The sequence below is a fragment of the Amblyraja radiata genome, chromosome 4, assembly GCF_010909765.2.
Source record: "Amblyraja radiata isolate CabotCenter1 chromosome 4, sAmbRad1.1.pri, whole genome shotgun sequence".
NCBI lineage: Eukaryota > Metazoa > Chordata > Chondrichthyes > Rajiformes > Rajidae > Amblyraja > Amblyraja radiata.
The window spans coordinates 19,802,029-19,828,794 of NC_045959.1; the positions used below are offsets into that span (position 1 = coordinate 19,802,029).

Consider the following 26,766-nt stretch of genomic DNA (forward strand, 5'->3'; position numbering starts at 1 on the left):
TTTGTCTTACATCCAGATAAATCTAAGTTGACGCCATCCACGACTATGGACTATCTGGGATTCACAATTAACTCAGTCCACATGTCTGTAATGTTGCCAAAAGAGAAATCAGCAGAATTGGAACAGACGTGTAACAATTTAATGGTTAGCAATCGACCAACCATCCGACAAGTGGCAAGAGTAATTGGCAAAATAGTAGCAGCATTTCCAGCTACACAATTTGGACCTTTGCAATATCAAAACTTACAAAGAGCAAAGGTGCAAGCGTTAAAACGACATGCAGGTCATTTTGACTGAACCATGAAATTACCCATTGAAGCAATATCAGAGTTACAATGGTGGATAGAGAACATTTGGCATAGTTCCAGTCCTATCATCATCAATAACCCAACGTTAACTATACAAACAGATGCCAGTGCTCAAGGCTGGGGAGCAACTAATACCATATCCAGCACAGGTGGTAGATGGACTAACCTAGAATCATTGCTACTACAGACACTGGGCATAAACTATTTGGAAATGTTGGGTGCGTTTTATGGTTTAAAAGCATATTCTACAAATATGCACCATTTGCATGTTCGTTTACAGATTGATAAGACCACGGTGGTGGCCTATATTAACCATATGGGCGGGATAAAATCGATATCATGTGACAATTTGGTCAACATAATCTGGCAATGGTGTGTCGATAGACATATTTGGCTATCAGCAACTTACCTACCAGTGGCAGACACCAGGTCACGCAAGTTCAATGATAACACCGAATGGATGTTAAATCCTAAAGTATTTGCTGAAATCACAAAGCAATATGGCACACCAGATATCGATCTCTTTGCATCCCGATTAAATCACCAGGTACCAATGTATGTCGCTTGGGAACCAGACCCTGAGGCAGCAGCGATAGATGCATTCGCGCTGGACTGGGGGAACTATTTAGATTTTTAGATTAGATTTAGATTATACCTTTAATAATCCTTTTCAGGAAATTACAGTGCCACGACAGCTTCAAGACAGACATAACACCACACATTTCCTCAAATGGCTTCCATACTCAACAAGTTAAAATACAAGTTAAAATACAAGTTAAAATACAATTAATTTAAAAAAAGTGCAGTTATTTATGCGCATTATATAACCTTATAGCAGCTGGTAAACAGGACTTCCTATGTCTCTCAGTTTTGCACATTGGTGCAATCAGCCTCTGACTGAAGATGCTGCTCTTGATCACCTTCAGCGCATGGAGTGGGTGAGTGGGGTTGGTCATTATAGAACCATATTTCTTCTATGCCTTTCCCCCTTCTGCCTCATCAGTCGGGTACTACACAAAATACAGATGGACTCTGCTTCAGGTATTTTGATAGTACCCAACTGGCCTACACATCCATGGTTCCCAGTGGTCCTCGACAGGGTCATTGAAACTCCAATGACCATTCCCAGTAGCCCAGACCTATTGACTCACCCAGTGTCAGGCATAAGTCATCCATGCCATGACAGGGTTAACCTACTGGGTTGCAGATTCTGAAAAGACCACTGCTGGGCCTGGGATTATCTAACAGGACCATCAACACGATGACAGCGTCCCACCGTATGTCCACCAGGAAACAATACCTATCGCGCATAAGGAAATGGGAAACATACTGCTCGAAAACATGGACAACATATTCATCAACCACCGTAACTAATGTACTGGAGTTCCTGGCTGGCCTTCAACATAATGAAGGACTGAGCTATAGCGCCATCAATAGCGCCAGAAGTGCTCTGTCAGCCTACTTAAATCAGGCACCAGGACAACAGGCCATAGGGTCTCACCCGCTGGTGATCAAACTAATGAGAGGGATCTTTAATTCCAACCCCCCAAGACCTAGGTACACCAAGGTCTGGGATGTCAGTGTTGTCCTGACATACCTAAGGGGATGGTCACCAGCCAGATCTCTCACCCTGGAACAGCTAACCCTGAAAACGGTCATGCTGATGGCGCTAGTCTCAGCACAAAGGGTCCAGTCCCTCCACTTACTCCGACTGGACAACATGGTTATAACATATCACATTTACTATTCAGGAGCTGGTAAAGCAGAGCAGACCAGGAACTTCAGGCCTTGTTATGGATTTCCGGGCGTACCCACCTGACCCCCGGTTATGTGTCATGACTCATTTACTCGTTTACATCAACACAACAAGAGATTCCCGAGGGAGAGAAAAAGCCCTATGGGTCAGCCACAAAAAACCTCATGGTCGGGTGTTGAGCCAAACCATCTCCAGATGGCTCAAGCAGGTACTGGGAGCTGCTGGAGTGGATACTGACATTTACACATCTCACTCCACCAGGGCAGCATCCACATCGGCGGCTAAAAGGATGGACGTGCCATTGGACCACATCCTGGCTACAGCGGGGTGGTCCATGGAGAAAACATTCCAAACGTTCTACGACAAGCCATTAACAGAACCTGTTTTATTTGCAGAAAGAATCTTAGACTCGGCAAACATATAATTTAAGCCGGGGGAGCATTATTTTCTTTTTGTTATTGTCAAATAAATACCATTATTGTTTTACAAACAGATTCATGGTTGATTACGATAACATACTTCCTCCCTTGGATGACTTCGGCAGCGAGTGAAGTATGAACTGTTACACGGTTTGAAATCAGAGAGCTTTAAAATCTTCACGTAGTCACTCACGTGACTCCGAAGTAAAATAGTAAGATTAAACGAGAACTAACCAGTTTGAAGTTTGATCTGTATTTTATGAGGAGTTACGATGAGGGATTACGTGCCCTCCGCTCCCACCCTCAATTATAGAGATCAACTGGTAACTTAGTTCTCCTTGTCTTTACTATGTTTATTTCAATTATTGTGTTGTTTCTGTGATTCCACACCGCTGCTTTGAAGTATGTCGCGCATGCGTGCTGGACGGGTTCTTCACGTAATCCCTCATCGTAACTCCTCATAAAATACAGATCAAACTTCAAACTGGTAAGTTCTCGTTTAATCTTACTATTAAACGCCATCTGCTATTTCTCCACCCATTTCTGTAGCTGATCTATACACCTCTGTATACCTTGACAGCCTTCGTCACGGTCCGCGACCCCAGCAATCTTGGTGTCATCTGCAAACCTACTAACCAGTCTGTTTACATTTACATCCAAGTCTTATATACAGTAAACCCTCACTATAATGGACCATGGGGTGGAGGGGGGGGATGGTGCCCATTACTGCCGATTGTCCGCTGTAAGGGAATATCATTTTATGTAGTAGAAACAAATAACTGAACTGCATTGCTGATCAATACACATAAGGACATAAAGTGCTGGAGTAACTCGGCAGGTCAGGCAGCATCTCTGGAGAACATGGATAGATGATGTTCAGATCAGAACCCTTCTTCAGATTGATTCAGTCTGCTGAATTACTCCAGCTGTTTGTGTCGTTTCGCCTTAAAATTAGGCGCTGATGTTGCTGGTCACAGCAGCGAGCCCTTCACCAGCTGTTGTATGGACAGTTTGATACGGCTGTTGTTGTGGTTCACGTTGTAGCCCCCGCCGACAGCGCTTTCTTCAACAGTCACCACAGACACGACACGGTCGGTCACCGTGGGGCACCCCTCCCTCTCACCAGCTGCTGCTTCTTTCTGCCAGCCGTCACTTTGTCCACACTACCTCCACCGTCACCTCTTCCTGCTTCTCCCTTCACTCTGCCTCTCCCTTCCCTAATGCCGCTACCCCCTCCTTGTTTCCTGCAGTCGTCGACATCTTCCAAGGTAAAGTATGTCGGTGACTCTGGGGGAGAAAGCGGTGGTGGAGGAGGGGGGGGGAGGGGGGTTGTTATCAATGATCTGGAGTAAGGGCATAAGAAATAAGAGATGCAATGGCTGATCTGATCTTGGCCTCTGCTCCACTTTCTTGCATGTTCAAAACAACACTTGACATTCCTATTGAGCACAAATCTATCTCAGCGTTGATTGTAGGTAGACAAAAATGCTGGAGAAACTCAGCGGATGAGGCAGCATCTATGGAGCGAAGGAAATAGGCGACGTTTCGGGTCGAGACCCTTTTTCAGACTGATGCGGGGGTGGGGGTGGGGGTGGGAGGGAGGGGCAGAAAGAAGCAAGGAAGAGGCGGAGACAGTGGGCTGTGGGAGCGCTGGGAAGGGAAGGGGAAAGAAGGAGAAAGCAGGGACTACCTGAAATTGGAGAAGTCAATGTTCATACCGCTGGGGTGTAAACTACCCAAACGAAATATGAGGTACTGCTCTTCCAATTTACGGTGGGCCTCACTCTGGCCATGGAGGAGGCCAGGACAGAAAGGTCTGATTCGGAATGGGAGGGGGAGTTGAAGTGCTGAGCCACCGGGAGATCAGGTTGGTTATTGCGAACCGAGCGGAGGTGTTGGGCGGTGTTGTCCTGCGGTTGCAAGGGAAAGTGCCACTAGAGGGGGTGGTTTGGGTGGGAAGGGACGAATTGACCAGGGAGTTACGGAGGGAGCGGTATCTGCCTTGATTGTACTCCGAGATTCAGAATTCTGAAGATTCACAACCAAATCATCACCTCCATCCTAAAATGGGTGACGTCAGGTTTTGACCCTTTTCCCCCTTAATCTCTCCATTAAACTAAGTTTCAATTTTGTCATCAATTTGTTTTATATTAGTTACTGACTACATTACAATTGAACAATAAAAAATAAACCCTAAACAACTACTTTCACATTCACTTCTCTGTAAGAGCTTATTTGACTCCTCATTAATGTTGCTCATTGGCAGTAGTTCATTAAAGTAAAGCCAATATATTCTGAACAAGTGCATAACAATTAAATGCTTGCAACACAAATGGAGTATCTGTCAGTGTTCACTGTCATCTCAAAGTGGAAGAATGCGCTTCAAAGAACATACATGAAAGTGGAAGAATTAGAAGTCAGCCATCAGACGCTTTGAGTCTGTTCTGCCATGCTTAAAGAACTTGTTTATCTTTTAGTAGAAACAAGAAACTGCAGGCACTGTCAAAAAACAAATGTTAGTTGGAAGTCTTTTATGTGGTGGGTAGTGGGTGGGGGAGGGGAAGGGGGAAACTTTATTTCTTAGTCCCCTACCTAGTCGGAGAGGCGGTTCCCTCCGAGCTGCTTCTTCGCCCTTTCCTCGCGGCCTACCATCGAAACTGGAGCGGCGTTTCCTGTCGGGATCGGCCAGGACTGCAGCTTCGGCGTCGACACAGCGCTGGGCCACCAACACGGAGCGGGCGATGCCTTACCGGGTCGCCGTGCGGTAAGCTCCGGAGTGCGGTGACCGCCGACTCCAACATCGAGGAGCTGTGACTGCGGAGCGTCCAGCCGCAGGCGGTGCTGGATTTGGAACACCGCGGAGTCTGGGATCCTGGGATCCGGGATCGCCAGAGTCGGAGCTTCAGCCAACGTGGCCTGAGGACTATGGGTGCCACAGTCTCCGGGGAGGAAGCGGCCGCTCCAGACATTTTCCAAGCCGCTGAGGAGTGTTTTACCCGACGCCGGAGTTCCAGCTTTCCGGCAAGGATGGCCTGAAAACATCGGACTGGCTGTGGAGGCCACAAATAGGCCCCAACCTCGGGTGTTTCATAGAGGAAAAGGACTTAACTTTTTGTTGCCTTTCCCCACAGTAGAAAATGTTGATTCTGTTGTGGGGGGACGTTCTTGTTCAATTCTATAATGTGTTGTGTCATTTTTCTGATTTTTAATTTTTCTATGGATGTATGGAAACTTTATTATTTCTTTTATTATTTATTTTATGTAAAGCATTTTGGTTTCAACGCGAGTTGATTTAAACGTGCTATATAAATAAAATTTACTTACTTACTTACTTACAAAGAAAGGATACAAAGAGCTGGAGTAACTCAGCGGGTCAGGCAACACCTCTGCCCATCTTTACCTCAGTGCCATATTCCTGCACTAATAAGGTCATAAGGAATAGGGGTAGACTTAGGCCATTCAGCCCAGCAAGTCTACTTCACCATTCAATCATGGCTGATCTATCTCTCCGTCCGAACCCCATTCTCCTGCCTTCTCCCTATATCCTCTGACACCCGTACTAAACAAGAATCTATCACTGCCTTAAAAATATCCACTGATCGCACATGATTGTACCCAGGCATGATTTGTCTGGAGAGCACGCAAAACAAAGTTTAAACTATATATCAATGCACATCATAATAATAAATTGCCACCAATACATTCTAAAATTCATTTAATATCCAAATATCTACCGATCTCTGTCTAGATTACAAGACGTTTATGGGCACCATTGTTCGAGGAAGGCAGCGAGTGTGGAGACTTCATTGCTGAAAGCAAAATCTAGGTTAATTAGTTAAAACAGCACACAGAACTGCCAATGAATACTAAACATGGGTAAAAAACTCATCTGTTCATATTTTTTGCCACAAAAAATTATTTCTCTGAAAATCTGAACACAAAATAATTGACACATCTATTTTTTTTCAGTCCTAATTATGAACAGTGAGATATTTTACCAGAAACAAACACAGTTGGATTATGGAGACACAATAGGCTGCAGATGCAGGAACCTCGAGCAAAACACAAATAGCTGAAGGAGCACCAGAGCAAAAACAGACTGTAAAGGGCCGTCATTTACGTGACTGTCGCGCGCGTCATCATGCGTCAGCACAGCCGTCTGGAGTGCGTGACGTCAATTGAATACCCAGTTTATGATATTTACCCAGTTTATGATATTTATGGTGATTTTCTAAAATGTTCCAGTTTCTTGAGTGGTTCTAGCAATTGGAAAACTGCAGATGTAATGCCGCTATTCAAAAAAAGAGGTGAATGAAACATAGCAAGCTGCAGACCAAATTAATCTGTAGGAAGGAACTGCAGATGCTGGTTTAAATTGTAGATAGACACAAAATGCAGGAGTAACTCGGCGGGACAGGCAGCATCTCTGGAGAGAAGGAATGGATGATGTTTCGGGTCGAGACTCTTCTTCAGTCTGAAGAAGGGTCTCGACCCGAAACGTCACCCATTGCTTCTCTCCAGAGATGCTGCCGGTCCCGCTGAGTTACTCCAGCATTTTGTATCACTTATCTGGTTTGCTCTTCCATTGCTATATTGGTATGTAACCTTTCAGGAATTAGTGTGCAAGGATTTCCAGCTCGTTCTGAATACAAACATCTGCCAAACCCTCAATTTCTCATTCCTCATGTGAATTGCCTGTTGCCAAAGATTGCCAACATTCCCATTTCTGAAAATGCTAAATAATTATCCACAATGTACTCTTAAATCGCGCGGCTTATATCCATGACAGGTAAGGCGGGCCGACTGCCTATGGGCTGCACATGGTTACGCACGGTGACGTAATCATGCGTCACCACGCACTACACGTATGAGGTCAGGACGTCAGCGTGCGAGCGCAGTACGTCCGCTTTCGTAAGCAATACCTCATGCTGGTGGCGCGCGACGATTTCATGCAGCGCGAAATCCTGGAGCGCCGCACGATACCGCGCGCAACTCCACACTCCTCCATGCGCCCGTCCCGCGCTACCCACACGCTACCCGTGCGTCACAACGCGACGACCACATTTTTGGAGGTCGCGTAAATGGCGCGCAAATGACGCCCAAGTGGGACAGACCCTTAACTCGATAACTGTGAGTTCCTCCACGAGTTTGATTATTGCACAGTTGGATTATTGGATTGAATTTTTCTTTTATAAAAAAATGAAAGAGACTTCAATGTGAAGATAGAGAGAAAACATAAAATCTTTGATCATTGCAGTTGATGAGACGTTGTGAGTACATGTAACTTTACGGTGGTTACTAACAATGAGAAATTGGAGACAATAAACCTCTATTGTCCTTGTCTAGTATAGAGAAGTATAGTATTGTCAGTATAGTACAAAATAAGAAGTCATAATGATTGAAAATGAGATCTAAAATATTCACAGCACTTCATTAGGTAAACAGTTAAATAATATTTGCACTTAAAATATTCAATTTGCCGTATAACAAAATTCACGTTTCTTACCAAACAAAAACATTGGAAGTATTGTATGCAAATACTTTATCAAATATGCCTGAAACTATAGCAATAATTTCTGCATGCACTATTAAATCTAAGCCACTTACAGCGCAATTAGAAACATCCCACAGGACCAAGATCAAAGAAGAAAATGCTGAGAATACCAGGCGGTCTTAGAATGTGAGGGAGGGGGGAGAGAAAGTGAGGAGGCGATTCAGGTCGAAAGAGCTGGGGGGGCAGGGGAGGGGGGTGGGGGGGGGATAGTTGGAGCTGAGATTAGGAGAGAGCTGGGGATAGGAGCTTGCTGCATTAAGAGAAAGCTATGGGAGGAGAGATTGAAGATGGAGGAGAAGGAAGCAGGGGGGAGGGAGTGGAGCAAGGGTGAGCTGAGAGGGTGAGGAGAGTGGGGATTGGGGCAGGGGAGAGTAGGGCAGAGGAGGAAGGAAGTGGGGCCTGAGGTAGCATGGCGGGGAGGGTGGAGCAGGTTGGGGGAGGAGGAAGTGAATTGGGGAGAGGGGAAAGTGAAAGGAGGAAAATGAGAAGGATATTTTGCTGGAGCATTGGCAATCTCGCGGTATTTTTTCTTGTAAACCAGTAATGGGCTCAATGGTAGGAAGTAGAGGGTGATGGTGGAAGGTTGTTTTTCAGGCTGGAGGCCTGTGACTAGTGGTGTGGCTCAGGGATCGCTGAGCCCATTGCTGTTCGTGGTTTGATGGGAATGTACAAGGCATGATTAGTAAATTTGCAAATGAAAAGTGGGTGATATCATATAGTGAAGATGCTTATCAAAAATTGCTGCAGGATTTTGATCAGCTGGATAAGTGGGCTGAGGTTATTGAAGTTTAATGCAGACAAGTGTGAGGGGTTGCATTTTGGGAAGTCAATCCAGGAGGGACCTTCACAGTGAATGGTAGGGCCCTGTTGTGGAGCAGACAAATTGAGGAGGGCAGGTACGTAGTTCCCTGAGAGTAGCGACATAGGTAGACAGGGTGGTCAAGAAGGCTTTTGGTACATTGGCCGACATCAGTCAAAATATCAAGTATGGAAGTTGGGATATAATGTTATACAAGTTGTGTAAGACGTTTGTTAGGCTGCATTTGGAGTACAGTATTGTGTTCAGTTTTGGTCACTCAGTTATAGGAAGGATATCGTTAAGTGGGATGGAGTGCAGAGACAATTCACGAGGATGTTACCAGGATTTGAGAGCCTGAGATATAGGGGGAGAGTCGGGCAATCTAGGACTTGGATTTCCTTTTTCAGAAGGCTGAGGGGTGATTTTATAGAGGTGTGAGGGTGATCTTATCGACCTGCCAGATGAGGCAGATACTGCAACATCATTTAAAACACATTTGTACAGGTATGTGGATAGGAAGGTTTAAAGGGATTTGGGCCAAACACGGACAGTTGGGACTGGTGTAGATGAGACACCTTGATCGGCAATGGCAAGGGGTTTGTCTTCCATGCTAGTTCCTAATTGAAATTGCATTATAAGCAATTCAGCCTACACTCTGTAAATTGTGTTCCCTAAGCCATCAATCGCATTATATCCAATTTGCAGTATGGAAACATGCCTTAACGCAGAACTACCTGCGATGCCTTTTAGTTACACAGGCTAACCGATTGTATTACTAAAATCTCCTAGTGTTAGTCACGCAGACATAATAATGGTACAACAATTAAAACGGCTATTTCCAGTCAACATCAATAAACACAAGCAGGAAGCATTGAACCATTTGGTCCACGTCTGTGTGGCTTCTCCATCTGCAACCATGGATCAAACGTAGTTTGAAGGTGCATTCATCTCGAGAAGAAACTAAGCACTTTACAACCTTGGACTTTACAACAAAGGAAGCAGGCCATTCTGTGCTAGGATTCTGAAAGAGCTTTTCATTTAAACTCACTTTAGTGTAATATTAAAAAAGGTAAAATATTTACCCACCACCCAGATAACCACTACTCCCTTAAAAATATCCATTCAAAACTGATACTCGATGTTTATGAACTCCAGAAGTAGTGATTTAACAAGCCGCAGATTTAATGACAGGAAATATACGCAATTTTAAAAGTAAATATGTTTCCCAGAAAGTCTCATCCAAGAAAGATTGCTGGATTCTCTGAAGTCTGTTGCCATGGTTTTCTGCTATCTGCTAGGCAACAGCTAAGTATAGGCCTCAAACTCGAAGCTTTCATCGAGAAACTTTGATAATACTTAATCTTTGTGCAATCCAGGAAAGAATGAAATAAAAGCTGAACTCTTATTCCAGCTGCAGCATAACATAATTATTTTTTTTACTCATTTACTGATTCAAGTCTTGATGTCAAAGCCAGAACTGTTGCCCCACCCCAATTCTAATGAAATGAATACAGACTTTGCATCATCAGTTTGGTCGGCATGCATGCGTTTACTTCATGGCTCCTTCCCACCTTAGTCTCCAGGAAAGTTACAGCACAGGAGGCCATCACTTGGGCTACTGTATTTTTATTGACCCGTTGAAAGCACTATCTACTGTAATTTCCAAATTACATAGAAAGAGGCCATTCGATCCATTAAGTCTAGGCCAGCTCTCAGAGCGCTCCCCCGCTAATTTTCCTTTTACACTATTCCCCCGCTTTCCCACTAACTCTCTCCTAGATTCTACAAATTCCCTACAACTAAGGGCAATTGACAGTTTGCCAAATAACCTACCAACCTGCACTTCATTGAAATATGGGAGAAAAACAGAGCTCCCAAGGAAACCACTTGTCCAAAGAGAGGTGTGTAAATTCCACACAACGTTGGAGGTCAAAAGATTGAATCTCAGCCACTGAAGCTGCGAGACAATTAGTACCACATCTCTTTGTTCACAACTCAGCAAATCCCCCTTCCTCAAGTGTGTGTCAATTTTATATGCACAAAACACTCAAAGATGTAATACATGTATGTTCAACGGCATTCTAAAGTTCACTTCCCCTGACTTTAAAGAAAAGGGGATCCGTGGGCCAGCGATACCTTGTCAGTGGCATCGTACGTATCTCAGGGGATGAATTTCTGCACAGAAATTCCACTCCGCAAACATTTGCAGAACAAAACCTTGGAGCTTTTAGTGACTGGAATCAACAGCCTTCAAAGTCAAAGTGATAGAAAACCTCTGGGAATTGCTTGAGTGGCAGGTTTGATGGAAGCTTTTAAGAAACTCATGGGAAGCATTGAAGTCCAAAGCAGAACAAAGGCAAAATTAAACTTCTAGCAAATGGCTGCATTAGTGGTAATATATGCTTCCAGATGTAAGAACAAGGCACAACCTACCTGACAGCTGTGCCCGGTAAGCTTCCTTCACTGGATGATGACTTAGGCCTTGTTTCCACTTCCGTCTTCAGATTTTTTGTCACTCCGTGTTCGCCACTCAGTTGCTGTGGCTGTTGCACCTCCTCCTGGGGCTGTTCCTGGTGCTCCTTCAACTTCTCTTCTTTCTCACTCTCACTTTCATTATCACTGTCTTCTCCCAAGATGTCGTCGACCTGCCAAACGGGGTTGCATTGTTAAATGAAGTCACCCGCAAATCCACACACTTTAAATAATAATAATAATAATAATAATAATAATAATATCTTTTATTGTCATTGCACATAAGAGCAACGAGATTTGGTATGCAGCTTCCATCCAATGTCATAACATAAATAACTAATAACATTTAGATTTAGATATCCCGAGAACATGGATTGTAAAAAGAACAGTAAAATAGTCAAAACAGTTCAACAGACTAAAGTGCAGATGTGTCTGTGCGACGTGACCATCCGAGGGAGACAGTCCAGGGGGGATGGGGGGTAGTCAGGAGGGCCGGTTCAGAGCCGCCATAGCTCTGGGAATGAAGCTGTTCCTGAGTCTGGAGGTTCGGGCATAGCTGCAGATAGGGGCTGGAGGAACTGCAGATGTTGGAATCTTGTGCAAAAAAGTGCTGGAGTAACTCAGCAGGTTAGGCAGCATCTGTGGAGGGAATGGACGAGCGATGCTTCGCGTTGGGACCCTTCTCCAGACGAGCTGGAGATGTTGGAAATCTGAGATTAAAATAAAAACAGAAAATGCTGGAAACACTCAGCGGGTCAGACAGCATCTGTGGAAAGGGAACTCGAGTTAATATTTTGGGTCTGTGACCCTTTGTTAGAATGATGCATGTGTTAATGCACCAGCCACCTCCAGTTGTCGTGATATATTTTCATATTCCTTTTCCCTTTATCTACACATCTAGTTTACCCTTGTATCCATCTGCAATGCGTGCCTCAATCACTCCAAGTGAAAAGGAAATAGTGACAGGTCATTGGAGCTCTTCTCATCCCTTCACTCTGTCCAAAGATATCTTGCACCCGATAAAATACTTTTGTAGTGACTAGAGCAGTGAATTCTGTGCTCTCATCACTCTGGGAGAAAATAATTTGATTCTTCTAATTCCCCATTAGGATTATTAATCCTATTCCTTTAATATTTTTGGCCGCTATTTCCAAACTCTCCTCTGTGCTGCAAGCTACTTCTCCATGTACTTCCACTCAAACTGCTTCAGAATTTATAAAGACCTTCATCAGGTCAACGCTCTTAGTGGAGCCTTTCCTCATAGCTGTCCTTTCTGAAACTTACTTAAAAGGGGTTGTTGCACCTGCAGTGGCAAGCACCAGGCCTCCCTGTTCTGAATGAAGAATGCATTCACTTTGCACAGCATGGTGGTGCAGCGGTAGAGTTGCTGCCTTACAACGCTTGCGGCACCAGAGACCTGGGATCGATCAAGACTACTGGTGATGTCTGCACGGAGTTTGTACGTTCTCCCCGTGACCTACATGGGTTTTCTCCAAGACATTCGGTTTCCTCCCACATTCCAAAGACCTACAGGTTTGTATAAGTGTAAATTGGCTTGGTATAAGTGTAAATTGTTCCTAGTGTGTGTTAATGTGCGTGGATCGCTGGTCGGTGCGGACTAGGTGGGCCGATGGTCCTGTTTCTACGCTGTATCTCTAAACTAAAATAAAACCTCCACAATTGCAATCAAGAGCCAAGAAACTACCTGTTTATAGTTTGACATCATTTGAATGCTTTCATTGAGGAATTAATTTCTTCCTGATCTTCCCTTTCCTTGCTGCCAAACAATCATCAATGTCGATCGCCCCACTTACAGCCAAATTACATCGAGCAGATCTTCTGCTGCCCCTTTAATTTGCTGGCTTTGGACCACCTTGTAATTCATACATGGTCTGTGGTGCAGCCTTCTGCTGGCAGTCTGTTCCTGGAGGAAAGGCCGGTGCTATATGGTGCAATGGAGGAGCGCTCAGCACATTGCTAACTGTAAACGCAGACTCTCAAACCTGTTGCTTAACCTAACTGTCTGAGAATGCCCAATCTTTGACATCCAGTAACATTTGTAGCTTGATTAAATGAATTGAATGAAAGATACAGCGTGGAAACAGGCCACAACTATCCTTTGGCTCCTTCCTCCAAGATAATTGGTAATAATGTGTAGGCAGAGGAGATTCATTTAACTTGGCTTCATGTTTGGCACAGACATTGTAGACTAAAAGGCTTTTTTCAAAGACATCATGTCTTCAAATTCATAAATTTCAAAGACATCATCCTTTTATTTGGCTCGCTGATCTCTACAAGGCTGAGGCCACGCGCCAACTCTCAGACACCTCCTCCTACTTATCCTTGGTCCATGACCCCACAGACGAGCACCAGACCACTATCTCTAACACTATCACTGGCTTCATCACTTCCAGCTCCCTGCCCTCCCGAGCCTCCAACCTCATCGTTCCCCAGCCCCGCACGGCCCGATTTTACCTTCCCCAAAACCCCAAACCTGACTGTCCTGGTAGACCCATTGTTTCTGCCTGTTCGTGTCCGACCGAACGTATTTCCACATACCTCGTGGTTAAATCCCTCCCTACCTATGTTCCACATTTCCACATATCCCCCCTGGTTAAATGCCTCCATACCTATGTTCAAGACACCTCACATGCTCTTCGTCGACTCCAGGACTTCCGTTTTCCAGGCCCCCATTCCATCATCTTCACCATGGATGTCCAATCACTCTACACCTCCATCCCCCACCAGGAGGGTCTCAAAGCCCTCCGTTTCTTCCTTGACCGGAGAACCAACCAATCCCCGTCAACTGATACTCTCCTCCGCCTAGCGGAGCTGGTCCTTACCCTCAATAACTTTTAGTTTGACTCCTCCCATTACCTCCAAATACAAGGCGTAGCTATGGGCACACGCATGGGCCCCAGCTATGCCTGCCTCTTTGTAGGGTACGTCGAACAATCCTTGTTCTAGGCGTACCGTGGCCCTATACCCGAACTACCTCCGCTACATCGACGACTGCATTGGTGCTACCTCCTGTACCCACACACAACTCACAGACTTCATCCATTTCACCACTAACTTCCATCTGGCACTCAAATACACCTGGACCATTTCCGACATTTCCCTACCATTTCTTGACCTCACTATCTCTATCGCAAGTGATAGACTACTGACTGACATCCGCTATAAACCCACTGACTCCCATGGCTATCTGGACTACACTTCTTCCCACCCTGCTTCCTGTAAGGACTCCATCTCCTACTCCCAATTCCTCCGTCTACGCCGCATCTGCACCCAGGATGAGGTGTTCCACACCAGGGCATCGGAGATGTCCTCATTCTTCAGGGAATGGGGGATCCCCCTCTTCTACCATAGATGAGGCTCTCACCAGAGTCTCTTCTATACCCCGTGACACTGCTCTCTCTCCCCATCCCCCCACTCGTAACAAGGGCAGAGTCCCCCTTGACCTCACCTTCCACCCTACCAGCCGTCACATACAACAAATAATCCTCCGACATTTTCGTCACCTCCAATGTGATCCCACCACTTGCCACATCTTCCCATCTCCTCCCCTGTCTGCTTTCCGCTGAGACCGCTCTGTCCGTAACTCTGTGGTCAATTCATCCCTTCCCACCCTAACCACCCCCTCTCCGGGCACTTTCCCTTGCAACCGCAAGAAATGCTACACTTGTCACTTTACCTTCCCCCTTGACGCCATTCAAGGACCCAAGCAGTCTTTCCAGGTGTGGCAGAGGTTCACCTGCACCTCCTCCAATCTGATCTATTGCATCCGCTGCTCTAGATGTCAGCTGCTCTACATCGGTGAGACCAAGCGTAGGCTTGGCGATCGCTTCGCCGAACACCTCCGCTCGGTTCGCAATAACCAACCTGATCTCCCGGTGGCTCAGCACTTCAACTCCCCCTCCCATTCCGAATCCGACCTTTCTGTCCTGGGCCTCCTCCATGGCCAGAGTGAGGACCACCGTAAATTGGAGGAGCAGCACCTCATATTTCGCTTGGCCGTTTGGATCCCAGCGGTATGAACATTGACTTCTCTAATTTCAGGTAGTCCTTGCTTTCTCCTCCCCTTCTCAGCTCTCCCTCAACCCCCTGGCTCCACCTCTTCCTTTCTTCTTCCCGCCCCACCCCCACCCTCACATCAGTCCGAAGAAGGGTTTCGACCCGAAACGTCGCCTATTTCTTTCGCTCCATAGATGCTGCCTCACCCGCTGAGTATCTCCAGCAATTTTGTCTACCTTCGATTTTCCAGCATCAATCTGCAGTTCCTTCTTAAACATCCTTTTATTTTTGTAGTTATTGGCAATTTCCCTTCATATCTGCTGTAATTCTCACTATTCTTTTCCTGTTTCTAAGTTCTACCCATGTGTCTTCACTGGAAGATCCCCCGAGTAGATCTTCAATGAGCACTGTAGTTATGTCCTCCCTGATTATAAAGGAACCTCCCCTCTCCCCTCTTACCTGCATTACTATCATGCCTGTAACATCTATACCCTGGAATGTTGGGCTGCCAGCTCTGCCCTTCTCTCAATCATCTTTCTGTTGTGGCTATAATATCCTAGTCCCTTGAGCGAATCCACGCCCTGTGTTCATCCACCAAACTTGTTAAGCCGCCAGCGTTGAAATAAATAATTTAAACCTCTGGTCTTTCCTCTCTCTTTACCATGCACCTGTCTGCTAATCTTGTTCTATTTGACCTTAGTATTTGACCCCAACCTCTCCTCTGTCTCCTTTCTGCTCCCCCACGTGAATATAGTGTAATCCCTCCTGAGTAACGATAGCAAACTCCCTCCCAGGATATTGATCCCCTCCAGTACAGTTGTGAGTGCTGTGAGACTAAAATGTACTGACTAATTTATACACTGCTTCTACATTATAAACTGAGAATAGACAAGAAAAGCCTCAGTGAAATCTACCAACTCAGTGATGACAATTAGCTTTTCAAATACACTCTGTAATAACCAGCTGGGCATCAGCTAGCACACCATCCCAGTTGTTCTTAGAAACATAATAGAAATCTCAATTGTACCGTAATTGTACTATTACTGAAATTAGTGCCATAGAAATCCAAAATGTCACACATTGGGGAAAAAGGCAGAGTAGTAAAACTGATCATCTGCTGATCATCATATTGGTGCTTGTCAGAGCTTCCCCACTGTTCTCTGCAAGTTTCCTATGTGTGTTTGAAATGTTCTTTTCAGCAGAACTAACAACGAGACACCCTCAAACGCATTGTTTAACTGCAAGTTAATGCCAATTCATGCCAAGGACACCCTATGTAAGCCCAGAAGCTGACAAAGCCTACCAGAACTCTGCCGTCACAACACTGTAAATCCATCTTCCACATGGGCCAGTTTTACCATGTTACTTTATTCTGCAATGCCTGTGCACTAGAGCTGGAAAGAAGAGGCTGCTTGGCACTGTCCTGGGTCCAGCCCACCCTCACTGTTTCATCAATGTCCCTCCTTCCTTCGCTCACGATTGAACAATGTTCAATTTCATTTTGCAACCCCTCAGCAAATGAAGGAACATATACTGTACCAACATGCAGCAACACCTACACAACCGTCAAGCATAGGCTGAGAAGTCTCCAATTAGATAGGGGCTGCGAAGGTGCCAGGCAATGTTGCTCTTCACAAGAGAGAGTAACCAGTTAGCCATGACATTCAATGGCATTACAAAGTGCTGAGTTCATATCATCTGTGTCCTAGAAGGTCACATCTTTAACCAGGAACTGAAATGTCCAGCCACACAACCACATGTCCAGCCACATTATTTCTAGTCAGAAGCAGGGAGTAACTTGCCTCCTACCACTCCAAATGCCTTCCATCGTCTACAAAACACTCAAGAGTTGTGGGATGGAACAGCCTCTACTTGCCTGAATGAGTACAGTTCTAACAACATTCCAGAAGCACGACGCAATCCAGGGCAAATTCGGCCATCTGACTGGCTCCTCATCCCTGTTCCCTAAATATACATTTCCTCTACCAACACACTCAGCAGCTGCAGTGTGCCCAATAATAATAATAATGGATGGGATTTATATAGCGCCTTTCTAATACTCAAGGCGCTTTACATCGCATTATTCATTCACTCCTCAGTCACACTCGGTGATGGTAAGCTACTTCTGTAGCCACAGCTGCCCTGGGGCAGACTGACGGAAGCGTGGCTGCCAATCTGCGCCTACGGCCCCTCCGACCACCACCAATCACTCACACACATTCACACACAGGCAAAGGTGGGTGAAGTGTCTTGCCCAAGGACACAACGACAGTATGCACTCCAAGCGGGATTCGAACCGGCTACCTTCCGGTTGCCAGCCGAACACTTAGCCCATTGTGCCATCTGTCGGCCAATCTAAAACAATGCTCCCAAACTGGTGACCTCTATCAAAATGGGACGGCATGGTGGCGCTGGAGGTAGAGTTGCTGCCTTACAGTGACAGAGTTCAATCCTAACTATGGATGTTGTCTGTATGGAGTTTGTATGTTCTCCCTGTGACCACGTGGATTTTCTTCGGGTGCTCCAGTTTCCTCCCAAACTCCAAAGATGAACAGGTTTGTAGTTTGTAATTGGCTTTATAAAATTGCCATGCTGACCGGCATGGACTCAGTGGGCCGAAGGGCCTATTTCCGCGCTAAATCTCTATCTCTAATGTCTAAAATGAGGATAATGACAACACCACCAACTGTATATAGACACAAAATGCTGGAGTAACTCAGCGGGACAGGCAGCATCTCTGGATCGAAGGAATGGGTGACGTTTCGAGTGGAGACCCTTCTTCAGAATCTTCAGAAAGGGTCTCGACCCGAAATGTCACCCATTCCTTCCATGCAGAGATGCTGCCTGTCCCGCTGAGTTTCTCCAGCATTTTGTGTCTATCTTCGGTTTAAACCAGCATCTGCAGTTCCTTCCTACACAACACCAACTGCATGCTCCCCGCCACGTTGTACGCCACCCTGACCTGGAAATATGACCAATCTTCGTCATCACTGGGTCTGGATCCTGGAGATCCCTCCTGCCCAGCACTGTAGGAGCACCTTCACCAGAAGGACAGCAGTGGTTTAAGCCTCAAGGCATCACTTTCTCAGATAAGTCATAAATGGTGGATGTGCCAGTGATGCGCAGATCTCCCAAAATGAATCAATTTTAATAAAAAGCTCTGTGATGAAGGACATCATATTATTTCTGGCCAACACCAATAACATTATTCAGCAAATGAAACCAATTGCCAAGATGGATTATTGCCTTTGTGGTATCTTTATCAAGACCATGCTGGTAAAAAGGGAAGAGAATGGAAAGGTCTCATCCTACCCTATTAAGACGCAACTGCACTCCCACTCCTGAGATTTGAATGCAAAAAATCAAAGCTGAACCGCCAGAATAGTACTGAAAGAGTGCCACTGGGCTTGAGGTGCCATCTATTGAATGAACTGTGAAATCAAGTCCACCATAACATTCTGAAGAGTACAACATTTTAACCTGGTGCATCGGGCAATAGTATCCTCGTATATTGCTAGAGTGTCCTGGGCCTCTTCCATTGCCAGAGTTTTAGGCAAGTTATATGAACCTAAGTTAGGTAATGTTAGGTATGTTATATGAACACGCCCATCCCCCCTTCCTCCCCCCTTCCTCCAATAAAAGGTGGTTAACCAGATGTATCCCTATTGCTATCACATTGTCCATAGCCAACAATTGGCCTATCAGGGAACCACTCTGCCTGATGTCATCTGATGCCAGCCCTGATTTACCCTAGTCTTTTCTTGCTCCAGTCCCCTTCCCCCCCTACAATCAGTCTGAAGAAGGATCCCGACCCAAAACATCACCTATCCATTTTCTCCAGAGATGCTGTCTGACCCGCTGAGTTACTCCAGCATTTTGTGTCGATCTTTGGTATAAATCAGCATCTGCAGTTCCTTTTCTTTACATAGTATCCTAGGACATACAGATTACTTGCTCGTTTAAAGCTGAGTCTCACGTTGCGAGTTGACACAAGAGGTACCCCGAGTGAAAGACTCGTGGTTGTGTACGAGATTGCAAGTGTATGATCAAGAGTTTAACCGAGTTCCCACGGGTATGACAAGTTTGCCGTTTACCTGTCATTTCTGCGATGTTCCAAGTTCGTCTCCCGAGTTACTCTTGAGCCAATCCTGATTGAAGGTTTGTTTTAATAAGCAACAGTGTTAAAGAAGACCTCTCCATCCTGTGGCTTTGTTTTAAAGATAGAATTCAGCGCGGCCGCATCTATTGATGTGACCTACAAAGGGAAAATGCGCACCATCCAGTGCCAGAGCAGTTATACTTATGATTTGTTTGAAACACACAGGTTTGATATGTTTTAATTGAATTTACTGCCATGTCTACACACTGCGGGGAGACGGGAGATTAAATCTTTGAATGTGGACGGATGTGCACATCAGATTGTTGTGAGACGGAGCTCAGGGTTCGCCTCCTGAGCTGCTTTGGTGCCCAAGCGTGAGTTGAGGTGGAGAGAGGTTGGGGGGGGGGGGCGGCATTAATCTGTCTGGGGTGACATGGCTCTTGGGTTAGGCTGGGATCATTCTCTGCGGGATGATCTTAGTGCGGGAGACAAGTGTAGGAGAGGTGTACTGACTGTGTGGGCAGACACTTTGGAAGTGATTGCCCACCAGTCTCAAAAGCCGCTGTGTCTCCCTGTCCCTGGGATAGCAGGGGGCGATCAAACAGCACAATACCCCCCTCCCCCTCCACGCCAACACGAAGGGCAACGATCCCAAGGCTTTAGCGTCAGGAACAGCGGGCAGGCGACAATCACCCGCCATAACGCGAGAGAGATCATGCACTGTTGTAGGTCTCCTTTGCACGTCGGTGTTTCTGTCTTTCTCCACTCATTGTTGGCCCTATCTGTCACCACCCCCACCTACACCCCTCTGCTTCCCGGCCATGTGTGTGACCCCTTCCCTCCCCTCTCCAGCTCCCCGCCCATTGCACCGGGCGCGGGGGCTTTGCACTGTCTTCACATCGGCGATGCCAGCAGGTCAGTGCCAGTCGCCCCGGGGCAGTCGCTCCCTTCAGTTTCCCAGGGGGTCGGGACGGGACTGGAGTTGGGAGGGAAAGTGGGGGGGGTGGGGGGGGGGGAGGGTTGGGTGAGCAGGAGAGTGGGGTTGTTTGCAGTTGCAGAGGGAGGGGGCAAGGGCGGTCCAGCCCAGCCCCGCTCCAACTCCAGAGGAACTCGCTCCCCGATGGGACGCTACGGCGACAAGTGGCAGTTCGCCCACAGCCCGAGATGAGGGGGATCTTGTCCCGACCCCCTGGGAAACTGAAGGGAGCGACTGCCCCGGGGCGACTGGCACTGACCTGCTGGCATCGTCGACGTGAAGACAGTGCAAAGCCCCCGCGCCGGTGCAATGGGCGGGGAGCTGGAGAGGGGAGGGAAGGGGTCACACACATGGCCGGGAAGCAGAGGGGTGACAGATAGGGCCAACAATGAGTGGAGAAAGACAGAAACGCCGACGTGCAAAGGAGACCTACAACAGTGCATGATCTCTCTCGCGTTATGGCAGGTGATTGTCGCTGGGAAACTGAAGGGAGCGACAATCTGCTGCTGCCTGCCCGCTGAGTTAAAGAGTTCCCACGGTAGACTCGCGATACACTAAGGTAAACGCACGGGCCACTACGTTCTTACAATGAGTTCAAATGTTTCAATTCTTAACCACAAGAGTAAAATTGACTCGTGAAAAATTTTAAACATGTTTGAATTTTTGCAAGAGTTGACAAGTTTCACGAGTACCTGCCGTTAGCGCCACGAGTCTCTAAGTTGCATCCACGAGTTCCATACGTTAATCGTACGTTATTACCACGAGTTTTAACTCGGGGCACCTCTTGTGTCAACTCGCAACGTGAGACTCAGCTATTAATTTGTTGCTCCTTTTGGGATTATGCTGTCTTCTTCTTGGCTGCTATGTTTCTGACAGGGCTTTTGACTTTTTGCTTTGAAAGTCCATGCAGTAGTGAAAGATGCCAAATAAATACAAATCAGAAAAATACCACAAATATCCAGATTTCAACAGCACAGGCACACACAAGGACCAAGCGTTCTCTGCAGGGAGTTAATTATTGAATGGTTAATTAAATATACCCAATATTAGGTTTACACAATTCAGTGCCTCCAGCATCAATATTTCCTTAGGGTTCCACATTAGACTGCAATTACATTGGACAACTTTGACACGTGTACTGATCAAAATAACCAGTCCTCTTTTCATTTGGAACCAGCATGATTCACACAGGAGCAAAGAAGTTTGCAGTAAACTTCCGAGTACAGGGAGTGTCCTCACAGCTGTCTGTCTGACACAGCAGAGAGCAGGAACCGATGAGGAGGTTAAGCAGTGGGCAATGTATTGTCCATGTCCTACTCACTGCAAGATAGTTTATGGCAATCCAGTCTATTTGTACTGTTTCTGCTGGGGAGAAATATAAATATGTTTGCATGTCCTCTGAGAAAGTAACATGACCAGAGTTCTTTTTAAGCACTTGTATGTTCTGCTTGAACTGCATATTAGTTAATGACTATAGAACATAAGTAATAAAAGGTAAGCTACTTGGCTCCTCAAATCTACGTCACCATTCAACTTCTGATTTTCCATCTCAACCATTGTTTGGTTCTCATTTGATTACACCAATAACTAGAATTCTATCAAACTCCATTCTGAATGCAATCAAAATTTGAGCCTCAACAACTTCCCCCACCTGCACCTCCCCGCTAGGGCATAGAATTCTAAAGATTCACTGTCTTCCCTCTCACTTAAGAAGATTCAGTCCTAAATGGCTTGACACTTGTTTTTAATGTGATCCATAGTTATGGCTTCTTAGGCAGAGGAAACATCCTCCTCACTTACACCCTGTCAAGCCTCCTAAACATATTGAAAGCTTCAAATAAAGTCACTGTTCAAATTTAGAGAATAGAGGTCTGCTGACTCAATTTTCTTTCCCCAGAAATCAGTCCATACTGCTCTACATTCTGTGAGGTAAAGAGGGGAGTATTTCTCTCAGTGGGGATCTGGAATTCAATGATACTTTATTGTCCATGTACCTAGGTACAGTGGAATGCTTTATAGACAACTAGACCAAAGGGGACCCGTTGGGTCCCGTCCCCTCAGGGGGGGAGGAGGCCTGCGGCGTCTCACACACACACTAACCACCCCCTTGATATTATATTAATATTATTCGTTGGCTCCTTTTACCCCTCCCTGTCCTATCTTGAGGGGCAGAGAGAGTGGGGCAGAGGGGGGGAGAGGGGGGGGGGGTGGAGGGGGGGAGAGGCGAGGAGGGGGAGAGGAGAGGGAGGAGATGGTGAGGGGGGCGGAGAGGGGAGGGGTGGAAGGGGGAGAGAGAGGGGGGGAAAGGTGGAAGGGGAGGAGAGGGGGAAGGGGGAGAGAAGGGGAGGAGGAGGGAGAGGGAAGAGAGGAGGGTGGGGTGGAGGGGGGAGGGGGTGGAGGGGGGTGGGAGGGAGGGGGAGAGGGGTGGAGGGAGGGAGGAGGGTGGGAGGGAGGGGGAGAGGGGTGGGGGGAGGGAGGGGGAGAGAGGATCAGAGAGAGGGGAGAGTGGGGGCGAGGAGAGGGGAGAGCGGAGGGGGAGGGGGAGAGAGGAGGGGGGAGAGGAGGGGCAAGAGGTGGAGAGGGGGAGAGGAGGGGGAAGGGGTAGAGGGGGAGAGTGAGGGAGAGCACGGACGAACTCGGCAAGCGGGCGGCGCGGACGGGGCCGATGCGAGCGGGTGGCGGGCCTCGGCAGCTCTCAGGACCTCTGCTGGGCTGCGGGTGGTGCGCGGTGGTCATGAATGTTATGGAAATGAAAGCTTGCTCTTCGCATCATCATCACTCGGGTTCTCTCGGGAAACCCGAGCCGAGGTGCGAGCGTACTTCGTGATCAGCGGCTGGGCTGTGGAAGGCTGGGCAAGTGCTAATCGACAGCGAGTCAGGAGGCGACAAAATGACTGTGAGTCGGGGGGAGGGTAACATAACTCATCAGCGGTTTCAATCCAGAAGGGTTGGGGGGGAGGGCGGCTGGGCTGTGGACGGCCAGCCGGTTGGCTGTGAGCGAGAACAGCAGAGGCATTGTGAAGTTATCAGCTCGCTTCAGCTCGTTAGATTTTAAAAAGATTTCAGATGGTGAAGAATTTGAAGAAATAACTCGGGAAATAATAAATCAAATTTTCAGATGAGGTGATTTTTGAGATCATGAGGTAAATCTCTACCAGGAATATTTCACCGTTACCGCGTCGGGTTTTCGAGAAGATGTGAATCAAATAAAAAGACTCAAGTAAACAAACACATAATTAAACATCCAAGATCAGTTTTATAATAATATACAGACAATAGGCGCAGTAGTAGGCCATTTGGCCCTTCGAGCCAGCACCGCCATTCACTGTGATCAAGGCTGATCATCCACAATCAGTACCACGTTCTTGCCTTCTCACCGTATAACCATATATATAACCATATAACAATTACAGCACGGAAACAGGCCATCTCGACCCTTCTAGTCCGTGCCGAACACGTATTCTCCCCTAGTCCCATATACCTGCGCTCAGACCATAACCCTCCATTCCTTTCCCGTCCATATAACTATCCAATTTATTTTTAAATTATAAAAACGAACCTGCCTCCACCACCTTCACTGGAAGTTCATTCCACACAGCTGCCACTCTCTGAGTAAAGAAGTTCCCCCTCATGTTACCCCTAAACTTCTGTCCCTTAATTCTCAAGTCATGTCCCCTTGTTTGAATCTTCCCTACTCTCAGTGGGAAAAGCTTATCCACGTCAACTCTGTCTATCCCTCTCATCATTTTAAAGACCTCTATCAAGTCCCCCCTTAACCTTCTGCGCTCCAAAGAATAAAGCCCTAACTTGTTCAACCTTTCTCTGTAACTTAGTTGCTGAAACCCAGGCAACATTCTAGTAAATCTCCTCTGTACTCTCTCTATTTTGTTGACATCCTTCCTATAATTAGGCGACCTAAATTGTACCCCATACTCCAGAATTGGCCTCACCAATGCCTTGTACAATTTTAACATTACATCCCAACTTCTATACTCAATGCTCTGATTTATAAAGGCCAGCACACCAAAAGCTTTCTTTACCACCCTATCTACATGAGATTCCACTTTCAGGGCACTGTGCACAGTTATTCCCAGATCCCTCTGTTCACCTGCATTCTTCAATTGCCTACCATTTACCATGTACGTCCTATTTTGATTTGTCCTGCCAAGATGTAGCACCTCACACTTATCAGCATTAAACTCCATCTGCCATCTTTCAGTCCACTCTTCCAACTGGCATAAATCTCTCTGTAGACTTTGAAAATCTACTTCATTATCCACAACCCCACCTATCTTAGTATCATCTGCATACTTACTAATCCAATTTACCACACCATCATCCAGATCATTGATGTACATGACAAACAACAGTGGACCCAACACAGATCCCTGTGGCACCCCACTAGTCACTGGCCTCCAACCTGACAAACAACCATCCACCATTACTCTCTGGCATCTCCCATTCAGCCACTGTTGAATCCATCTTGCTACTCCACCATTAATACCCAACCATTGAACCTTCTTAACCAACCTTCCATGAGGAACCTTGTCAAAGGCCTTACTGAAGTCCATATATACAACATCCACTGCTTTACCCTCATCAATTTCCCGAGTAACCTCTTCAAAAAATTCAAGAAGATTAGTCAAACATGACCTTCCAGGCACAAATCCATGTTGACTGTTCCTAATCAGACCCTGTTTATCCAGATGCTTATATATATTATCTCTAAGTATCCTTTCCATTAATTTGCCCTACCACTGACGTCAAATTAACAGGTCTATAATTGCTAGGTTTACTCTTAGACCCCTTTTTAAACAATGGAACAACATGCGCAGTACGCCAATCCTCCGGCACTATTCCCGTTTCTAATGACATTTGAAATATTTGTGTCATAGCCCCTGCTATTTCTTCACTAACTTCCCTCAATGTCCTAGGGAATATCCTGTCCGGACCTGGAGACTTATCCACTTTTATATTTCTCAAAAGTGTCAGTACTTCCTCTTCTTTGAATCTCATAGTTTCCATAGCTACTCTACTTGTTTCCCTTACCTCACATAATTCAATATCCTTCTCCTTGGTGAATACCGAAGAAAATAAATTGTTCAATATCTCCCCCATCTCTTTTGGCTCTGCAGATAGCTGTTCACTCTGACTCTCTAATGGACCAATTTTATCCCTCGTTATCCTTTTGCTATTAATATAGCTGTAGAAACCCTTTGGGCTTACTTTCACCTTACTAGCCAAAGCAACCTCATATCTTCTTTTAGCTTTTCTAATTTCTTTCTTAAGATTCTTTTTACATTCTTTATACTCCTCAAGCACCTCATTTACTCCATGCTGCCTATAGTTATTGAAGATCTCCCTCTTTTTCCGAACCAAGTGTCCAATTTCCCTTGAAAACCATGGCTCTTTCCGATTTTTACTATTTCCTTTCAACCGAACAGGGACATAAAGATTCTGTACTCTTAAAATTTCACCTTTAAATGTACTCCATTTCTCTTCCACATCTTTCCCATAAAACAAAAAGTCCCAATTTACTCCTTTTAAATCCTTTCGCATCTCCTCAAAGTTAGCCTTTCTCCAATCAAAATTCTCAGCCCTAGGTCCAGTTCTGACCCTCTCCATAATTATATTGAAACTAATGGTATTGTGATCACTGGTCCCGAACTGTTCCCCAACGCATACCTCTGCCACCTGACCCGTCTCATTTCCTAACAGGAGGTCCAGCACCGCCCCTTCTCTAGTAGGTACTTCTATGTATTGCTGCAAAAAACTATCCTGCACACATTTTACAAACTCCAACCCATCCAGCCCATTTACAGAATGTGTTTCCCAGTCTGTGTGGAAAATTGAAATCTCCCACAATCACTACCTTGTGCTTACTACTAATATCTGCTATCTCCTTACATATTTGCTCTTCCAATTCTTGCTCCCCATTTGGCGGTCTATAATACACCCCTATAAGTGTTGATACCCCTTTCCCATTTCTCAGTTCCACCCAAATAGCCTCCCTAGACGAGCCCTCTAATCTATCCTGCCAAAGCACTGCTGTAATATCTTCCCTGATAAGCAATGCAACACCTCCACCTCTTGCCCCTCCAATTCTATCACACCTGAAGCAATGAAATCCTGGAATATTTAGTTTCCAATCACAGCCCTCCTGTATCCCCTAACTCCGCTATCTTTAAGAGCTCTCTATCTAACTCTCTCTTGAAAACATCCAGTGAATTGGCCTCCACTGCCTTCTGAGGCAGAGAATTCTACAGATCCACAATTCTTTGGGTAAAAAAGGTTTTCCTCATCTCCTTTGTAAATGACCTACCCCTTATTCTTAAACTGTGGCTCCTGGTTCTGGACTCACCCAAC

At 46.0% G+C, this 26,766-nt stretch overlaps 1 protein-coding gene across 2 annotated transcripts in view; it reads right to left on the minus strand.

Annotated features, from left to right (window-relative positions):
• Positions 1-26,766, minus strand: part of ctdp1 (CTD phosphatase subunit 1) — a 295,146-nt gene that overhangs the window by 91,067 nt on the left and 177,313 nt on the right. The window contains exon 12 of one of the 2 annotated variants that reach the window (XM_033019051.1): positions 11,270-11,481. In XM_033019051.1, coding sequence (XP_032874942.1) covers positions 11,270-11,481 — 212 coding nt within the window. Of the gene's footprint in view, positions 1-11,269; positions 11,482-26,766 lie in introns of those variants that run through there. The other variant, XM_033019052.1, reaches the window with a different exon arrangement.